General features: G+C 41.9%; 1 protein-coding gene across 6 annotated transcripts in view; it reads left to right on the forward strand.

The window, feature by feature from the left end:
• Positions 1–20,308, forward strand: part of STAG1 (stromal antigen 1) — a 138,254-nt gene that overhangs the window by 14,265 nt on the left and 103,681 nt on the right. For 2 of the 6 annotated variants that reach the window (XM_051625905.1, XM_051625904.1), the window contains exons 3-4: positions 1,819–1,983; positions 14,739–14,835. In XM_051625905.1, the coding sequence (XP_051481865.1) occupies positions 1,819–1,983; positions 14,739–14,835 (262 nt within the window). Of the gene's footprint in view, positions 1–1,818; positions 1,984–9,138; positions 9,223–12,777; positions 13,021–13,085; positions 13,195–14,738; positions 14,836–20,308 lie in introns of those variants that run through there. The other 4 variants (XM_051625908.1, XM_051625906.1, XM_051625910.1 and 1 more) reach the window with 4 other exon arrangements.

The following is a 20,308-nucleotide window of genomic DNA, read 5'->3' on the forward strand; positions in this document are numbered from 1 at the left end:
GCTGTGCTGGTCCTCAGTACTCCTGCCAGTGCAGGTGGCTTTTCTCATTTCTGTCCAGTAACAAGGTGTCCTTGGATGTGTGCATTTCATGTCCATCTCCTTGCTTTCCCTTCATCCTTGCAGTGTTGATTGTTTCCCTTTGAATTACATGTTGAAATACTGAGTCTAGAGGGGGCTTGTAGCTCCTGAGGAGGGCATCAGCTTCCATTCCTGCTTTCATTTCACAGTACAGTTGAACTGCTTGTGGCTTTACTGTCACTCAGATTGAATAAGTATGTGGATTATAAGTCTCAAAAGAGTCAGTTTAGTTCTAATTCTTAATAATTTTTTAAAATCATGAACATGTGTTCTCTGGAGATTGGAAGAGCTCAAACATTTCCTGTATGGTTTCTTGCCGATAAAGACAGCTCTGCACGTCTTTAAAAATTCATTGAGAGAGAACAGAAATTCTTCTGATCATAAATGCAGATATTATAAACACAAATTCATTGAGATTATACCATTATTTTAAGCTTTCCAGGTTGCATTTGTATGCAAGTCCTTAGCTGGGTATTTGCAAGAGGCAGTTGCACTCTACCTTGCTCTTTTCCTTAGCTCTCTGACCCCACCAGTGGTGATGCCTTTTAAAGAGAGGGGAAAGCTGGACTGCAGGCCTGTCTTCTGCCAGCCCTTCTCCAGAAGTGGGATCCCTTTCCTCTCCAGGAAAATTCTTCATGTGTCTGCAATTGGAAGATGCAACCAAAAATGTTGACTTCACGTTCCTTACTGCAGTAGGAACTGGCTGAGAGGATGCTTGAGTAAATGGTACCAAGAGGATAATCCTAAATGTAATCTTGGAGTTGTTTGCTTGTTCTTTTCTTTAACATAATTCCTCAAAATGCTTCAGTGTTCTGTGGGGAACAGCAGCTTTTGCATTTGTCTGCCTCACAGTAGAGAGAAATGATAGAATATGGAAGGAAGATCATAGCAGGAATCTTATGTTCCCCAGGATTTTTTGTTTCATAAGATGACTTAAATTCAAAGCAGACTCTTCACTAGGTGACTTCTTAAAAGTTGGATTCGTGCCATCTGATTATAACACTGAAGAATCTAGAGAAAATTGAAATTAAATAATTTAGGTTCACAGGGAAAAGGTTTTCACTGATAAAATTTTGAAGTCAGGGGCTGTTACGATGATCTGCCACATCTGGATTTATAAATACAGTGATTGGAGTTGAAGAGCTGACTCTGCATGTACACAGGTTCTTATAAAAGTTGTGCAAAAATGAAAATACAGAAAATTAATGTTAAGATGACAAGTGTCTTTTTAAGAACTTATTGTCTTCCAAAGATCATGAGTTGTTTTAAAAGTTTATTTTGTGTCACAACACAACCCCCTTATGCTCTTGTGTCTCTAATTTGCCACTGTTTATCTAGTTCTAGTCATGCTGTTGACTGTGTTGAGTGAGACTGACATGGGTATTGGTGTGAACTGGTCCTCCAACGTTGGGAATTCACCACTACTCACCTTGATCTGGCAGTGGCTGTTAAGTTGTTCCTCAACAACTACTAATAAATAAAAATATGTGTACCTGACTGGATTAAAGCCCTGAGCATCCTGGATGAATTCAAAAGCTGACTCTGCTTTGAGCAAGAGGTCAGACTGGAAGCCTCCTGAGATCCCTTCCAGCCTGGCTTATTCTGTGATAACTTGTGGGTATGTGCATGTGGGGGTGTACAAATGTGTGTGTAACGTTTATGTATACTTTATACAGATATATTGAGTGATTTCAGGTCTAGCTATAATAAGTCTTCCTTCTGCTGGTTTTCTTTGCCCAGTCTGCCACTAAGAAACCTCGGAAGTCTCCAGCAGACAAGGGTCGTTCTGAGTCTGGAGCCAGAGGAGCAAGTCGTGGAAGAGCCAATGGCCACCCTCAGCAGAATGGAGAAGGGGACCCCGTCACTTTGTTTGAGGTGGTTAAGCTGGGGAAGAGTGCTATGCAGGTAAAGTAACTGCTTGTGTTACCCCTTCACAGCTCAGCTGAATCTAAGCTACACTTTTGTAAACAACTCTATGTTCCAGAACCTGTGTTGGTCCAATGGACTGTGTTTGATAAAGCAAGGGGCAGCATGTGTCTTGGGTGAGCTGAGGACTCTCCTAAAGGCTTCTGAAAGACAAGAGACAGATCAGAAAGTCATATATTTCAAATTCTCCCTTATTCTGATCATTACCTCCAAATTGAAAATACCTGTTGGTATTAAGCAGCATTAAATAATATCCTGTAATAAGTTTGATATGAGGAAAAAATATATGATATTAGTGAGGGCTCCAAGGTTTTTTTGTTTGCTTGTTTCTTCCCCAAAAAAACCTGCTGACCCAAGCACTTTTGAGTACTTTGCAGTGCAGCTTCCATTCTACTTGCCTCCACCAGAGCAGCAGATGCAGGATAAACTGGTAGCCCAGACAGTCTGAGGGACACATCATGAAGGTGACTTTTCGCTGAATTCACTGAAGGTGAATTTTTAATTGTGAAATAAATACTGAAGATAGTTGTAGTGAATTACCTCTGGAAGTGTTTCTTACTCCTTTATGTTTTAATCACTTTCAGAGGTCTTACAGGATGTGTTGGACCAGATGAGTCCCACCTCATGGTTGTTTTTGACCATACCTGTGTGCCTTTAGTAAGCTGCTGTGCTTCAGCTGTTGGTTTTGGCACTTGAGAGAGAAACAACAGGCACAAGGCACAGCTGGTCCCTGCAGTGCAACCCCACCAGTTGTTCCTACTGAACGGTTGTTTAAGCAAACCTCCTCTACTTTGCATTTCAACAAAACAAGACTCAGGCAGTTCCAGCTAGTTTGTTTTACCTTTGTGGTGCTAACCAATAGGAAAACAATACAAATCAGGAAAATGAGGGGCCAAGTTCCATTTTTAGTATTACTTTTGGTGTACTAAGTCTAATCCCCAAAATAATCTAAATGAGTAGAAGCTCTTGAAAACTTTCAGTCTCAATCTGTGGAAGACTTGTGATGTAATTTTAAAGAATAAACAGGAAGAAAATGAGAGTTTTATTTCTTTGTAGTTGCTATATTGACACTTACTCAGGATTGACCCTTCTTTCTTAGTAGGTGAAGACAGAACAAATTTACTCCTTACAAAGCCACAATTTCCTTGTGCCTCTTCTTCCCACATGTTTAAAGTCAGGGCTTCCAGCTTTGCTTGGTTTTCAACACTTCTTCAAATTTCATTTTTGGCAGGATTTGAGGAAACATCTGGATTCTATTTTCTGTTTTTACTGTGGTACAGAACATACAAACTGCTTTATGTAGTAGGTTTGTCTTATAGTTATTGATACTTGCAGGAGCCAAATGAAAAGGAATGGGTGATTGCTTTGGTGTTTGGTGACTCTGTATGTGTGGAATTGACTTTGGCTTCGCGGATTTCAAAAGAGATGCCATCAGAAGTCAGCTGCAATTTCTGAAGAGGAATTGCCTATGTGTTTGTTTTAAGAAACCTTCAGAATTCAAATACAAGGAGTTGCTTGAGGAGGAAGCAAACAGTACATTTTAAGCAGTGGAGAAATGATAAGCAACTAGTAAAGCAACAGGAAAGTTTATTTGAAGACCTGGGATGCAAACCACCTTAAATGACTTGAGCTGTATTTAGAAGAACCAGTCTGAATTTCAGGAACAGCTTGTGCACTTGTGCAGCATTGAACATTTTACTATTGGTAAAAATATTAGAAAAAAAAAAAAAAGAGAGAGAGAAAAGAAACCCCTGTAGTGGGAAAGGGCATGCAATTAATAATGAGATTTAGTATATTTTTAACTTACACTTCTGGACAATAATCCCTTGTGAAACCAAGGTTCTATAAATCAAACTTATTAGTGTCTTTATCCTTTTCTTGTTCCTTAATAGCTTAGGGATTTTGATGTAACAATTAGAAATGCCTGGGAATTCTGTTTTTCATAGTTTTGATGTAGGCTTTTGTGGCTAATTTTAGCAATTTTGTCGGTATTGCCAGTTTTCAGACAAGTGCCATCTATTTGTCTTTGTCAGGCCTATGTTATTTCTTCAAAATTTAGTTCTTTCCCTGTAATACAAGCCTACATTTTCCTGTAGCATTCCAAAGTTGGCTTCCAGCAATGAAAACCCAGAAAAATTCAATTAGTATATCCTGAGATTACATGAAAATTTTACTTCATGTGCTTTCATTTCTGAGCTGCCCGTTCCTACTGTTTGCTCTCAAGATTTATTTTAGTTGTTTAGGCTGCCAACTCTTGGAAGTCTGTAGCTGAATTCAATTCTCACTCCTTTTAAGTTTATCCTCAATTTCGATTCTCATAGCAGGATTAATTCACTTCTTTGCTTCAGGCTTAATCTTCGAGGGAAACAAAATTAGGCTAATATTTTAAATTTCAAATATACCTAACTTCAGAGCTGCTCTTTGCATATACATCTTTGTTATGAAGTGCTAGTGGTGTTGGTGTGAAGTCTCATTTAACTCTCTAAATGTGATACCCACATGAATGTGATATCAGATAGTTGTCTCTGGTTTTTAATTAGCTGTGTATGAGTTGGTTGCCTCAGGAGTTTCTCTGTGGGCAGCTCAGTGTGCGGGGTGGGGTGAGCTGCTCTTCATGTGTCCTGTGGGTATGTTTGGTTACTCCTGGTAGAGCTCACAGAGCTTTTCTTGGCTCTGGGGTTTTTTTTCATAAGCAAACACAATATTCTTTGCTTTTAGTAATTTGTCTCTTTTTTGTGTGTGTTTTTTGGACACAGCTACACCTGCTCTATCCCCCACTCCAAGCCCCTGTAGGCAGGAGGACTGTGTGACCATTTCTCACAAGCTGAGCTGCCCCAGTTTGCACTGGCAGCAGGGATGGGTCTCCTGCCCTCAGCCCTGGTGCACACTGGTAACTTGCACCTTCCCAGGCACTTCTACACTGGGCTCTGACCCTGGTGTTGAGCTGGCAGGGACATACAGAGCATGTGGTGAGCTCACAGTTTGTTCAGGCCTCAGTCTCAACGTTTCTCCCAAGTAATTTATGATCAATTAGGTGTAATGAAGTTTGTACTTCTGAGTTGGTCAAACCAAGCGTAGAAGTGTTCTGCTTTGTGTGCAGAGGGGATCTTAACCTCCCCAGAACAGCAGAGTCACCAGGAGGTGAGAGGTGCTCATTGCCAAAACATGAGCAGATCTCTGCCTTGATTACCCTGTAACATCATGTGTGTTACCAGTTCTCCTCAGCTGCTGTTAGCAGCTCACTATGCATTGGATGCTGATTTTGAAAGGATATTTGGCCCCTCTGCTTGTGCTTAGCTAAGAGAAGCAGACTTGGTGTCAGTTAGACATGGTTCAGAGTGAACTCAGCTCCATTGCATGCCAACTGCCATTTTAGCTGGTGTTCAAGGAGGCCTCGCTGGTACATTGAAATGCAGTTTGTCATCGTGCCACCAGTTCTTTGTCTCTCCAGAAATCAGGAATATGTGGGGTTCCTCACTCTTCTTGTCTGCACTCCTTGTCACGCATGGATTTGCGTCTTTGAAGTTCCCTCCCTGTTGAGTAAAGCTGTACTTGTAGCACTGCTTACCCTGTCAGGAGAAGGAGAGGTGTTTTTTGCTTCTAATGTTTCAGTTCCTCAGATTTTTGTTGTCTTTGCACCCTTGGGCTCATGCTGGCAAGCTGGGACTCTTGTTCACACAACTATACTGGTTAGAAAGCTTGTGTTTCAGAGCAGGAACATCATGAGACATTTTTTCCCTTCAGTTGCCTACCTGAAAGGATTAAAAATATTTAATCAAGATTAATTAAAAATATTTCCGAAATGTTAACAATATTTTTAATATTATTTTCAAGATTACACTGATTTTCAGTGTTACCCATGTGCTTGTTACAGACTGAAGCTAAAAATTAGTACATTAGTTGTGTGTCCTTTATAATTACATGGTGAAGCTGTTGGAAATAATAGGAAAAAGGTAAAGGAAACACATTGACCACTTCCAGCAGTGCTCCTTTTTTGTTCATTGTGCACTAGAATCTTACTGGCATGATTTCCAGTTCCTTTTATCATAATGTATCAGGTTTGGATGACATTTAGTCATCAGTGTCTGTATCTGAAATTATTTTCTGATTGAAATTCCTAATACCTCCAGTACCTTTTTTCTGCCACTTGGAGATTTGATGATGTGTATTGGAAAAGCAGATTGTCACTTTTTCCAAAGACATGATGTGTCTTTATACATCTTGTCAATATGGCACATGCTGTATCATTGCAGTCATTTTTGTACTTTCATGGCATTGGGGGCAGAATTGGACCATTGCTCAGACCATGGACTTGCACTATTCCTGTGTTAAGGCAACAGCTTCTCTTACAACTCCCATTTTTCTGCAGTAATAGTCACAATAGTTGTGTTAAACAGAAGTTTGGGCCAACCTTAGCAAGTGGCAATCCCAAGCACGTGTATCGGTTGAGTGGAGAATGGGTCAGAAACAGCCCTGAGGAGGACTTGGGGGTGATGGTGGATGAGAAGCTCAATATGAGCCAGATGCGTGCACTGGAGCCCAGAAACCACCCGTGTCCTGGGCTGCGTCACCAGCAGCGTGGCCAGCAGGGCCAGGGAGGAGATTATGAGCTCATGTGAGACCCCACCTGGAGACCTGTGTTCAGTTCTTCAGCCCCCAGCATAAGGACGTGGATCTCCTGGAGGGAGTCCAGAGGAGGCCACAGAGATGATCCAAGGGCTGGAGCAGCTCTGCTCTGGAGACAGGCTGGGAGTTGGGGTGTTCAGCCTGGAGAAGAGAAGGCTCCAGGGAGACCTGAGAGCACCTTCCAGTGCCTGAAGGGGCTCCAGGAAAGCTGGGGAGGGGCTTGGGACAAGGGCAGGGAGGGAGAGGACAAGGGGGAATGGATGAAAACTGGAAGAGGGGAGATTGAGGTGAGACATGAGGAGGGAATTCTGGAGTGTGAGGGTGGTGAGAGCCTGGCCCAGGTTGCCCAGGGAAGCTGTGGCTGCCCCATCCCTGGCAGTGTTGAAGGGCAGGTTGGATGGGGCTTGGAGCAACCTGGGCTGGTGGGAGGTGTCCCTGCCCATGCAGGGGGGGTTGGATCTGGATGATCTTTCAGGTCCCTTCCAACCCAAACCATTCTGTGATTCTCTGAAGTGTAGGGGTAGAGCCAAGGTTTGAACATCCCCATTCCCCCTCTGGTCTCACAGCAGTGGCTGCTCTCCTCTCCTTGCAGTCACAGGTGCCTTGGTCATGGCAGCTGGGAGCTGGGCTGGTGAGGATGGAGCAGGAGGTGGCACTGGCCTTGGAGAAGGTATCTGGTGCCCCCTGAGAGAGGTAGGCTACTCCTGGAGGAAAGGAAGTTGATAGTAGAGCAAGTCCCAGTGACTGCACAGTTTTATCAGCTGGTTTCTGACACACTGTGAAGGGATTAAGAGATTGCTTTGCTTGCTTCTCAGCTCCCTGGGATTTTATCTCGGTTATTTTACTCACATAATCATGATGCAATATAGATAATCCCAGTGTTCCTTAGTCTTTCCTGTGGTTCTGGTTAAAAGGAACTGTTACATACCTGCTTTAATCTTGCATGAATTGAGGCTGCTGTTGAACAGATTGGTCCTGCCTTCTCCCACACCTACAGCTGATGAGTGTTACACCTCCCTTGTATGTTTTGCAGTCACACCAGGAAATAGAATCTGACACTTGGCATTTTTTTTCAGCTGGATCATCTCTCTGATGAGCTGCTGATCAGCTCATCTCTGACAGCAGCTTAGATTTAATCTTGATTAGAATGACTGTGTAATCATCACTGGATCTGCCTTATTTAGGAGCAGTTGGGTTTTACATAAGTGGTGTTACATGGGTGCTTGTGCTTATAAGCATCAGAGCAGCTGGAACTGGATTGTACCAAAAGTCCAGTATCTTGTCTCTGACCATGGCAGTTAAGAAAGCGAGTAAGAAGGCAAAAAGACAGTTTGGGAATTCTGCCTGCCTCTGACTATTGGCAGCTCAGGTGCTGTGTGTCTGTGTTGTCTGTAGCCTCAGTGGGTTTCTCTTCCCTGAGTTTGACTCTTCTCCCTGTTAAAAGTCATATTTGCTGGATAGTGTCTCTGCATCTGCCTCAGCTGTTTCTGGGAGGGAAGATCTTCAAAGATCAGCAGAATACAGACATGTAATAGTCAGCCTCGTCCGCTTTTCTGGGTTAAAGGCATGTTTTTGTTTAATTGTCTTTTGTTGTATTTTAACAACCAACTTAAGGGATGGGTGATTACTTTGAGTATCCCCAAACTGTCTCAGAAACTCCTCAGGAGTGGGAAGTATGCATTCTCTAAAGTATACAGGGGAAAATAACTGCAGCTCTTATTGTCATTTAAACTAGTGCTTAGTTTCCCTACTGCCGGATGGATTTCTGCAGCCTAAGCTTGCTTTGCTTTTGGTTCTGTGCTACTAAATTAAAGAAAAAAAATTCAAAACTGGGTGTTTTCAGGCTTGTTACACTAGGAATAATTTGACCACTAAATGAAGCATTAATTAAATAGATGGGAATCCCTTAATCCCAGATGCATTTTTGTGCACTCATCACACAAGACTTCTTTTCCCTTCTGATGTAAGAAGATGGGGGGTGATGGTTTTGCTGTTAGCGTGAGCAGTGCACTAGTAGTGCAGTGTGTGGAGACATTTATACCTGGAAATACCCAGTATTCTTAGAGCTGGGAAGTCTTTTTGCTTGCTAGAATTTCATCATTTTGAAGTACCTGGGGTGATCTGTGAACGTTTTACCATTTGTGCCAGCAGAGGAGCTTGAATCCTGTTTTTTTTCCTACCTTTGGTTTAAAGATGCTCCACACCCCTTCTACGGTCAATTTTAGTTCTGTCTGATTGCCTGCAAATGAAGTCTATCTATGATGACTGGTATGAATTGGCAAATAGTTTAATGGTTATTGGTATTTTATTTGCCTTGATCTTACACCTCAACATGCACTTTGTATATAGTGTCATTTGTTTTCACTTTGTAGCACCGCTGCCAGATTGTTACGTAATTTAAATTGTGAAATGGCTTTTTTGAAATCAACCTTCATCAATATTTAGTGGGACTGTGCTAATTTACATGAGAGGGCAAGGTACCATCTGCAGTTGGTCCCTCTGGTTCCCCCAGCACTTAATGCTCCTGAATGTAGTAAAGATTTTGCATGGAAGAAGTATGAAATGGGTTCATGACTGTAAAGCCTCCAGGAGGTAATAAGATAATTAGCTTCATTATTTCAATCATAGCATCAGACTTCCACTTTTACTGGCAAGCCAAGCTGCTGTTTCTCTTCAGTGCTATAAAATGTTCCTTCTTATCTTTTAGCAGACTTAGAGATGTGAAGGTCAGTGTATCTGCAGGTCCCCAAGATTGATTTTGTTTACTCAGACTATGGATCTGTTCTGCTACTTGCTTGACTTTAAGCTTCTTATTTCTGTAGGGTTGCTCATTTTCCGTATTCTTCAAATTATGAAACAGTCACTGGAGGTTTCTGGCTGATTTCTCACTGATTTCTGTGAGATGCTCTTGGAGGCTGTTACAGGCTTTTGAAAATTTTTGTACTGACTGTGTTTGTGCTGTACATCATCTGCCATTTGCAGACTGATTTTTCACTCCTTATAAGAATAGAAGCATTTTCAGATTAAAAAAGAATATTCTTGAGTCTCATTTTTGTAACATGGGCTTGTCTGGACTTGTTATGCTGCCTGACCCAGAGGAGTGGTGCATCTGTGGGTATATGTGTATCTATAGATAATGTACATATATGCATATATGTCTGTATTCCCATGCGTAGCTGCTTTCTGAGAGCAGAGAGTGAAAGGGATGGTTGTTACTGGAGTAATCTTGAACTTTTATCTATGTAACTGAGCTAGGTAATTTTTTACTTAAAATTTAGTTCCAATGCTCCTTGCCTCAGTCCAATCTGGTAATGGAAATGAGAAGCTAAAGAGTTTTTTAATGGATTTTCTCATTTGTTGTGCTTCTTAACCTTGTTGTCAGGGGACCCCATTCCTTGTGCACGTGCTTTGAATTTGGTGTGTCCCAAAAGCCTTTCCTGTACCTGGGCAGAGTGCTGCAGCACATGCACTACAGATTTTGAGCTTCCCAGGAGTGCTGAACTTATCCTGTATTTCATGCACAGCTTGCAAGTGCACATTTCCATATGGTAAATCCACCCTCTCTGCCACGTCTGAAGATAGAAACATCTGGAAGCAGACAGGTACCACCAGAGCAACTCATCCAGTCTGTTCCTACCATCTTTCTTCATTGTGTTGCAGAAGCAGGCAATAAGACTCTAAGGGGGGGAATTCTTCTGATGAGTAGGTCCCACTTGTAGCTGCCTCCTTTGCAAAGCACTGTCTGGTCCGTAGCTCCTCCTGTCACCCTGTGACTTCAGTATCAATTCTGTATTTGGGAGAGATGACAGGGAGGGGCCCAGGGCAGGATCTCCTTGGGCAAGATGGTGAGCAGATGTGGGTTATTGCCATGAGTTTGTTCTTAGCTTAAAGCTCTTGAAAATAGCGTGAGTGGTTGGAGGCTGGTAACGAGAAAACAACCCTGGAGGTTTTGCTGTAACCTGTGGACTGTTGGTTAGAAATCCCTGGTTTTCATAGGGGTCTTTCTCTCTGGGCAGGGTCATGTTTATGCACAGTAATTACTTTTATGGCAACATTTGCTTGCTGCACGATTTCTTACACTGCTGCCTGTTGTTTGATTTCTTTTTCACTCACACAACTTTTTTTATTGGTATTTATATTAATGATTATTTTTCTTGCTTCAGATGATACTTGTCTATTTGAGATCTGATGTGTTTATCTTTTTTTTTTTTTTTATCCCAGTGTTTTCAGTTTTTGTAGCTCTTTTCTGTTACATCAAAAGTCAACAGTTTGATTAAGTTCCAACTGTTGTAGCATATGTAGTCTGGCTTCTTTATCTCCTGCTGCCTTAAACTGTAATCTCTAAAAAAACTTCCCGACAAGGCTGCCAAGTGTGCATGAGGGGCTGAATGCTGCAGACCTGTGGGAGTTATTTTGATACACTGAGAATGCCCCTCTGGATTTTAGGGATCAGAGAGGACAGTTTGTGTGCCTCTGCACTGGTGCTGACAGGTGGGTGTGTCACTCATCACCCCGTCCTCCTCAGTGCAGATCTGCTCAGTGTCACCACCCGTGCTGAGCAGGAGCCATCCCCTCTCACCGTGCTCCAGGCAGATGAGCTGTGCTGCCAACTCCACTGGAGCTTGCCTGGATGTGTGGATGTGCACACACACATCCTGTGTGCAGCACAGAGGGAGTGACTGGCTTCTGTGACTACGTGGGCTGTGCATGGCAGGTTAGGTAGGATGAATCCTACCCAAAGGTTCGAAATTCAGTTCAAGCTTTGCTAATCCTCTGCTAGGTCCAGGCAGCACAGGAGGACCCAGGAGGACTCAGGTCTGTGCTGCTGTACCTGCTAAGAAACCTTCACTCTGATTTTGCTGCTTCCTGTATCTACTCCTGCCACTAAAGACCTGGCATTGCCTGGTCTGGGAGTCTTCAGATCAGCTGCTTGTCTTTATTTTTCTGTGAACTGCATTAGGGTTCTGGCTTGAAAACACAAGAACTAGGTGAGATAGGACAGAGTGGGCCCTCAGTACCTGAGGATGTGGCATGTGCCTCAGTTCTCTTTGTATGAAGAGACACATCAGAAGGGAGAGGAGCTGCACTGATGCTGCAGTTTTAAGGTAGTGCTCAATCATCAATTAAATAATTGTTTAAAGCAGGCAGAAACAAAACTGAAAGACATTCCTCCAAGCCCTTGCCCTGTACTCACTTCAGGTTTTTTCAATCCAGATGGGTCACTGGCAGTACCTGTAGCATAGCCCAGAAAGCTGCAGGGCTGGAGCAGCAGGAACAGTTTGGTGTAGCCAGAAAGGGGAGTAAGACTGAGTGTGGAATCTCACAGGCCAGCCTTGCTTCTGCAGGGAATGTTCTGTGTGAAAGACAGTGCTCAGACACTGACATACTAGTTATTCATACTCAGGAAAAGCATTTGAGATTTCCCAGGCTCAGAGAATGTAATAGACTTCAGAAACTGTTAAGGGACGTATGAGAAGAGTGAGTAAAGACAGGTGTGGAAGGATTGCTGTGCAAGCCACACAGCACAGGATCCTGCCTGAAAAGAGGTGACCAGGCAGAAGCATAGAAAACACAAGTAGGGGCTTGAGGTGTGTTTTCTCTTCTTCCGTAAGATTTAGGTGGCATCAAACAGATCTAGGAATTGGCAAGTATAAAACAAAACAATTATCCTTTTTCTGCAGTGAATAATTAACCTTGAGACTTGTTGCTTCAAAATGATGTGTAAGTATCAAACTTTCTAGTTCAGACACATCCATGAGATGATGAGCTAGGGTTATAAGGGTCTGGGCAAGTGACTCTGAAGTATCAGTATATTCTTGCCCTTCTCTTGCAGTTTTCCCTACGAGTATGAGCTGTCTTGGGCAGCTGAACCTGCAGCCTGACCCAGCACAGCTGCTCTTCAGGGGAAAAAAAATAGCTGCTGGTAATTGTATGTTGTTCTGACATCTACCCTAATATATCTGTGCAAACAAATGTTTGAAGTTGATAGTACACCAGCAGTCTGGTCATTAAGCTTTGTCAATATTTGGTTTAGTAACTATTTTTTACATTTGGCTACCTTTGGTTTTATGTGCCCTGGAGAATTCTGCTGATTTATTGGAATTATTCACACTTCCAGGAACTGGGTCTAAATTCATGATGAAGTAACAGTGAAACATTCTAGATAAGGGGTTTTGTGCTTCTGCTGCTTCATGTTTCCATCACTTGCGTGAAGATTAAATTAAGGCCAAGACTTCCTTTTTTTATTTCTTCTCAGTAGCAGATGGACCTCTTCTTAAGATTGCTTCTCCCACTGTGCATGCATGTGTGCATTGGTAGAGAAGATATCTAAAAACTCAGTTTCCTGGCAGTTGAATGTTCAGAGATTCATGCTGGCTGTTGAATAACATGGTACTGATAGTCCCATCCTGTCTTGGGTTAAGAAGAGTGTGGTGATGTGGGTGAAACAGGGAGTGTTTTGGCTCAGCTCACAGAGTCGTGTCTTGTTCCTTCAGAGCTGTGCTGCTCCTCCCTGCTCTTCTACACTTGCTAAGGTCCCACTGGCAACCAGGAGAGTGCACTTAGGTAAGCTAGAAACTGCAGGGGTTTTTTTTCAAGATGCTGTCCTTTTTATCTACTGGTCTAGAAAGAGACAACATTTTTCTAAGAAGCTGAGTTGTTTAGATTTTGTCTTTCCTATTCCTTCTTTTCAGTTGAAAGCTGGTTATGTGGGGATGGTGAGTGGGGGATGTGTGTGTGTTGAGAGTTTTTAAAATTAATTTGGTAGAAATTCAGTGTAAACTTGAACTTTCCAAGACAAAATAATCTGTTTGCAAGGTGTGTTCTGATAGCATAATCAAGCTTCTCTTAATAAATGCTGCCACATGTGTGGAACAGTAAAGATTGTTTTTTTCTCATAAAATAATTAAAACGTACTGCAATAAATACACAATTCTTTATCTTCAGTGTTTATTAACTGAGAAGTTGGAATACTGTATTTTAGTGACATGAAAGGAAGCCATGCTGTCTTCCTTCAGCATGAAGCATGCTGAAGAAGGACCTCACACAACCCTCTTTCTTTTCTAGAACAGCTTTAAAGTATTTCCGTAGTTATTTTGTTTGCTTTGTCCTCTTTGCTTCATGTTACCTGCATCTAGAGTTTTAAAAATCACGGGTTGCTTGGCTCTGTGCTCAGAGCTGTGGGGTGAGGTGTCCCCATGGGCAGCAGCTACAGGCTTTGCTGTTGGACCTCTCAGTGTTCCTTCACCTGATCTATATCTGCTATTAACTCTTCCTGATGCTGTGATTGCACTTTTATGTTGACTGGCAAAATCAGTTCAGTGCCCTTTCTCATCTAGCTTCTGAGGCACATTTTGTGTCCCCAGTGATTCATAGATGACAAAGGACAAGGTGTGTGACACCTGTGTGCTTTGTGTCCCCCTCCCTGCTGTCATTCCTGCTGATGACTCTGCTGCGCTGCCATCAGTGAGTAGTGAAGGATCTCCTGGCTCCTTGTAGCTGTGAGAGCAGTTTGTATCTGGTGCTTAGCTTCATGCTCTGTGATTCAGGTGACTTATTGATTCACAAACCATGTGAGACCAACTCATGTGTGTTATATTTATTTACAAAGTATTCCTCATTGCATCCTGTCTTCCTGAGCTATGTCCAGTGTTTCTGAGTGACTGAGACATTGCTTTGGCCTTTAGACATTGTGAGATGTTTGCTATACAAGAGCGTAGACTCAGTTTTTATCCCAGAGTGTTTCTCCTCATGAGTTTTCTGGGAATATATGTTAGTTGTTCTGAATGGAATCACAGTGTCTGTTTTTTCAGCACAATTTTGAAATGGAATAAGTACTGCAAGTGGAGTTTTGAGGAATTGCAATAATTTCAGTTTTAACCTGTGTTTATACAATTATACCAGGAAACAATGCATCTAGTTCTGTTCTTTAACAATATTTGTTCTGTCTCCACCCTGAGAGAAGGTGTTTAGATCTCTGAATGTGTACACATGTATAATTATGCAAAATAAATGCTGAGTTATACAATGATATTCTGAAAAGCATGTCATTTGCCTTTAATAAAATACTTTTGAAGAGTCTCTGATAAGTATTCTTTTTTCTTTGACAGTCTGTGGTGGACGACTGGATTGAATCATATAAACAAGACAGGGACATAGCACTTCTGGATTTAATCAACTTCTTTATCCAGTGTTCAGGATGTCGAGGTACAGAATGTTGGGAACAAGTTGTGTAGAATAAATCTGACAGTCATGCAACCATGTGTGTTAGTGTAAATGCTGGGAAAAATGTGGGAGGCACATGGATTGGTACTCCTTCTTTGCATGGTTTGTATGGAAATATTGTCCCCTTCAGGAATAATGTTATTTAAAGCTTGTTTGTCAAGGGCCTACCCTTTCTCTTTCTCACTTTCCTGTCATCATCCTCGAGTGTACAGATCCTCACAGAGACACTACTCATCATCCAAAGGAGACAAAAGATCTGTTAATCAAGGTAGGCCTGTCTTTACTTCCCCTTTCTGTTTCTTACCATTTTTTTAATTAAAAGAATTAGGAGGTTCAGCTTTACCTTAACTTTGCTATTTTTTCTTTTTTTTTTCTAGGAATATGGTGGTTTTTTAAAACTGAAGAGGAAGGGGTCAGGCTTCAGTTGTCTTCAGTTAGCAAGAAAAGCTTCTTTTGGATGAAGCACCAATCTTATTTCTCCTCTGTAATGCTTTATCAAGTCAGCAGCAAGTGGCCTGCCTTTTGTAACCCCATTTGAGCAGCCTTCATTACCAGGCAGTCTGTTGCCACTTCGTACCTTCTAATGAATTTTTCATGTGTTGTCTTTTTTCAGTTGACTCAGCCTTGAGAAGAAAGGCAGAGCTCTACTCTGTAGCACCCAGAACTAATCTATTTACTGTCTCCTGATAGTTCCTATAAGTTACTTGGAGTGGACTTGAAAATAACCCACAATTCAGAAATGCTCTTTCTTCATTCTGTAACTGATAAGGGAAATATACCTTTAGACATCCAAAGATCTGGGTAGAAGTTCCTTTTCTTCCTCCTTAAGTACAAGGGGAAGTCCCAAATACAATTAAAGGCATCTGAGAAAAGAAACATAAGCTTTCAGCAGCTTCAGCAACCTGTTTTCATAGCTTGAAGAAATAAACTAATTTTGTGGATGAGAGGAAAGACTGGAGCTCTGGGAGCATTCTGTGAGGGGGCTGAGGCTCAGGGTTTGGATAAGCAGCCTGTATTAATCATAGATAAATCATAGAATCATCCTGGTTGGAAGGGAACTTGAAGATCATCAAGTCCAACCATAACCTAAATCCCCCTGCCATAACCTACTTTACCTGTTCAGTGCTTAAACCATGTTGCTAAGCACTATATCTGTGTTCATGGAAATGTTTTATTAGTGTCTGTGCTGTTCACACAGGTTCCCTAAAATATTTTTCAGAGACTTGTTTGGCAGCTTATGCCAAAGTAGTTGTATTCTGTTTGCTTTTTGTAGCACTCTCCTAAAGGTGTGTATGGAAGAACCTAATCCATAAGCTTCTTCCTAAGATTTTGGGCAGCATTAAAACAAAGGGATCCTTGGCCAGATGTTTTATTCTTGTTGATGCAGGCTTTTGGTAGAGGCATGTCATAAATGCATCTTCATTCCCCTGCTTCTCTCATTTCTACTGCCTTTCTTTCTCCTTGTCAGAGAAAGCAAATAAAAACCTTAAAATCTCCCAAGGTGCCTATTTTTTAAACCTCTAGTTACTGGGTGAGGTGGGCTGAGTGCCCACTGCTGCTGAGGCCATTGCTTCCCAGAACAGCCTCCTGCCATAGGCTGGGAAGCAGCAGTGCTTCCAGTGGCTGATGTCATTTACTTTCTTCTTTTAATTTTTGTTTTTAATGGGGACTTCCTGCTCATTTTCAGTACTCTGCTTGGTACCCTGAGGGATGTCTCTTTGCAGAGCTTGCTTTAGTGGCCCTCTGGTCCCAAACAGCAACGACAGGAGAGAGAATGCAAAACAACTTCTCCCCTGAGTTGGTAGAGTGCTTGGGGACTTTATTTCTGTGTTGGAATGTTGGCAGTGGGTTCAGAGCTGTAAGCAGGGGTAAAATCCTGGCAGACAGTTCTGTTCCTTCCAGCTTCCAGGAACATGCCTGTTTTCTAGAAAAGGTAAAAGCTTGATCAGAAACTGTTACCCACGTGGGGTAAAACATGTAAATAGAGGTGAGGTATGGAAAGCTGGGCATTTCTGTGTTTTGTGAGGAAGGCCAAGTTTGTTTTTCATGAGATTCTATACTCTACTGTGACATTTTATTTCCCTTGAAAGATTTTGTTGACATTCCTGTTTGTTTCTATTTTTGATAAATAACAGGTCCTCCTGAATCTCAATGGCTGCTCAATCTTCCTTAATATTCCTTCATTTTCCTCTTTTCAGTTTGCTCCAACACTGTCTCAGATGTTCCAGCCTTCTTTCCCAGTGTTGGGAGCCAAATGCTTACTGATAATGTATCTTAACATTGTGATCATTAACTTGAAGGGAGGAGGACAACTGGCCTGGGAGGAGGTTCTTCAGGAAATTTTGAAAGTGATGCTGAGTTTATCAAACTACCATTTAATAGTGCTTAGAATTATTTGCTATCTAAATATACACAAACACCATTAGCATGACATTTTTTTCAAAAGTTTTAAGCAGGTGAAGAGTGTGTGCATGTTTTCTGGCTTTAATTAGAAATTGTTTAGGCACCAAACTGCTTTATTTAGCAACAATGTTGACCCTGACAAGAGTATCTTTCTGCTTAGGGAAACATTGATTTTTACATATTTATCCCATTCTCTTGGGCAGCACATACACTGGAATGTGCCTCTTAGCATCCCCCAGCTTTGCGTGGAGGTGTTCCTGAGATGAGAAGTGAGCACTTGTAAATATGAATAAGCAGACATGCTATGTAAAGAATTAATACTAAAATTGTAAAGTTAATGTATTTTGCAGGCAAACTTTAAAAATGTGTGCAAGTTAAAATTGAATAAATATAAACCAGATTTTCAAGCACCTCTGTCCTTGGTCGGCTCTTCTGAATATCTGTGTAATCGGTTCCTTTGTGTACAGTGTGTCCTGGTTCATACAGTAATGTCCATTAAAAGATGAGAGTTTTGTTGTTCAGCATGACTTCAGTCATCTTTCGGATTTTAAAGGATCATTTGGTATAAATTAGAAGTTTGTCCTATTGCACTAGCAAAACCATCTCAATTCAATGATGAGATTTGCACAGGAGTGAAGTCACTTTTCAAGCCATCTTTCCACTGTTTTTGTTGCCTTTGTTGATTTTGATTACAAAGAAGTGAAAATAGTTTCTTAAAGAATTTTTCCTTTATCTTGCTCTTTTTTTTTCTTCAAGAACACCAGCAAAAATCCCTGCCTTTCACCCTTTGTCTGGGTACTCTTCTCCATGATGTTATGTTGTGTTTCTGCAGCAGAAAATATGTCTATCAAGGACTGATAAATTCACATGTTCACTTCCTTTTTTTCTACCTTTAAAAATACATTACTTCTTCTAGAGGGGGGGTCTTGGATCAGTTAGTACCTAAGAAAGATGAAAAAGTTTGAAGATACTTTTCTTCCTAAAAAAACCCAGCAAATAAATGCTGCTCCCAGCCCCTGAAAAAGCCAGGTTGGTTTGTTCGTGGTAGATGTTTGTGTTCCACAGTATTTACAGTCTGTCAGGCAGGTGGTGTTGTATTTATTTCTTACTTCTCTGTCAGGAGCTTCATTTAAGGGGTTGCATTTTTAGATGAGAAGGCACGTTTTGAATTTAGATTGTCATCATGATTTTTGAAGTAACTGTCACTGGCTGGGTTGGCAGTGTGTCCCTGCTCCTGAGACTTCCCCTGGCAATGCTGTAGCTCGGTGTGTGGCTCCACATCCTCCTCTGCTGCAGACACTTGCAGATTGGTGCTTGCAGTTGCTTGGGGTTTTTTTGAGGGCTCTTTTCCATCGCTTCCTTCTTTGCAGGAACATATTTTTGCTTTGCTGCCCCTTTTTTTCCTGTCTTGTTTGAACTCTTACTTGAAGCACAGTGCTGAGATCTGAGCTGGCTGCAAGCAAACTGAGATGTCTGATCAGCAATTTGTGTGCCTGGGCCCTGGAGGATTGTAGTAACTGTGTTGGTATGAGGCTGCATCCAAGCTAATTAGCTCTGCCTCTCAGACTGAGTAATTAGCTCAGGTATCATTCTCTGCTGCCAGGGCAACCACGCTGTTTCCATTTCTGGAGCTCCATGGATTTGGAGCTGCTTTGGGTGCTGCATGGCTGCCTGCTTTGCCTTCTGTTGCTGGTGTACAGCAAACAAACCCCACACGCCCTCTGACCTTCCTGCAGTTGAAGGGGCAGAGCTGTGCCTGTGGAATAAATATTTTCTTTTCCTAACCAGAAGCAATTAGTGGTTGAAGCAGTCTCTTAAGCTGCCAAGGACAGAACAACCCCTCGAGTCCACGTGAGAAAAGAAGCTTTATTTTGCAGGGAAAAGTCTCTTGCATAGTCAAAGAGGAGAACTACTTGTCTGCTTTCAAGTATAGAGTGAAATTACTCCTGTTCTTTCTCTCCAATCCCTCTCTTTCCCTCTCCTTTGTTTTCTGATGTGTAAGCCAGAAACTTGTAAATTCCTAAACAGATTTTCAGGATTGGCTTGAGCACTGCTCCCACTGCTAGCCTTACCTCTACAAAGCTCTGAGACACCAGCTATGGACAAAACAAACCGGTGGAACTCCCTGACTGTTAAGTTCCCAGCAGTGCTGCAGCCTCCTCAGGATTGTGAGGGGCTCTCTGTTTAAGCAGTTCTGTAAGTTAGCACACTGAAGTTGTTTTTAGGAGTAGCTGGTGAAGGAAACAGGTGAATTTCCTTTATAGGATGTTTTTGGTCTTATTTTTTCCCCTCAAAATCTCCTCTTTAGGTTCTTGTGTGGAATCAAACGTTGATGAACAGGTGTTCAAACTGCCCCTGCCAGCCCTGATGGCTGGTGCTGGTTAGGGCTGGGGTCTGGCAGTTTGAGTAACCAGAAGCTGTGGAGGAACTTTGCTTCAAGTGGGAGATCTTGATGGCATTTTTACTTGTGAATCAGACACTGTCTTCCAGCTTGAACCTTAAATCTGTAGTTATTCCTCACCTAGTCTAGTAAAATCTTCTGAAAAGTTCTGTGAATGGTGCCAACTGAGTCACCAAGTGCAGGAGTCAGTAGTTAGTTTGCTGGAATGCAGGATGCTTGCTCACTTTGGTTTGTATTAATGGTTTATGCTCTTAACTAAGGGCAAGCTAATAGACTTCTGGTTTGCCAAAGGAAATCAAAGGCTAAAACTAGGAAATAACCATAAATTGGCTACTGTATGGCCAGGAAAAGAAATGAACAAGCAACTGCTTGCTTAGCTGTGGGACAGAATTTCAGAAAGCAAATTAGCCAGGAAGTAGTGTTACTGACTCTGATAAGTAGTATTTTAATAGGGACTATAACACTGTCAATAGAGTAATGGTTTAAAAAAAAATCAGTCTTTTGTCATTTATTTGTACACAGTTTTGTTTTGTGATCGATGGAATATTATGGCCCCACATGGATGTTATTGAGGTGGAAGAGGCTGCTTGATGAATCTTATTTCCTGCAAATGGTCTTGTCATAGGGAGCTGCCAGTTGTTAGTGTGACAT

The sequence above is a fragment of the Apus apus genome, chromosome 8 (assembly GCF_020740795.1).
Source record: "Apus apus isolate bApuApu2 chromosome 8, bApuApu2.pri.cur, whole genome shotgun sequence".
NCBI classification, from domain to species: Eukaryota; Metazoa; Chordata; class Aves; order Apodiformes; family Apodidae; genus Apus; species Apus apus.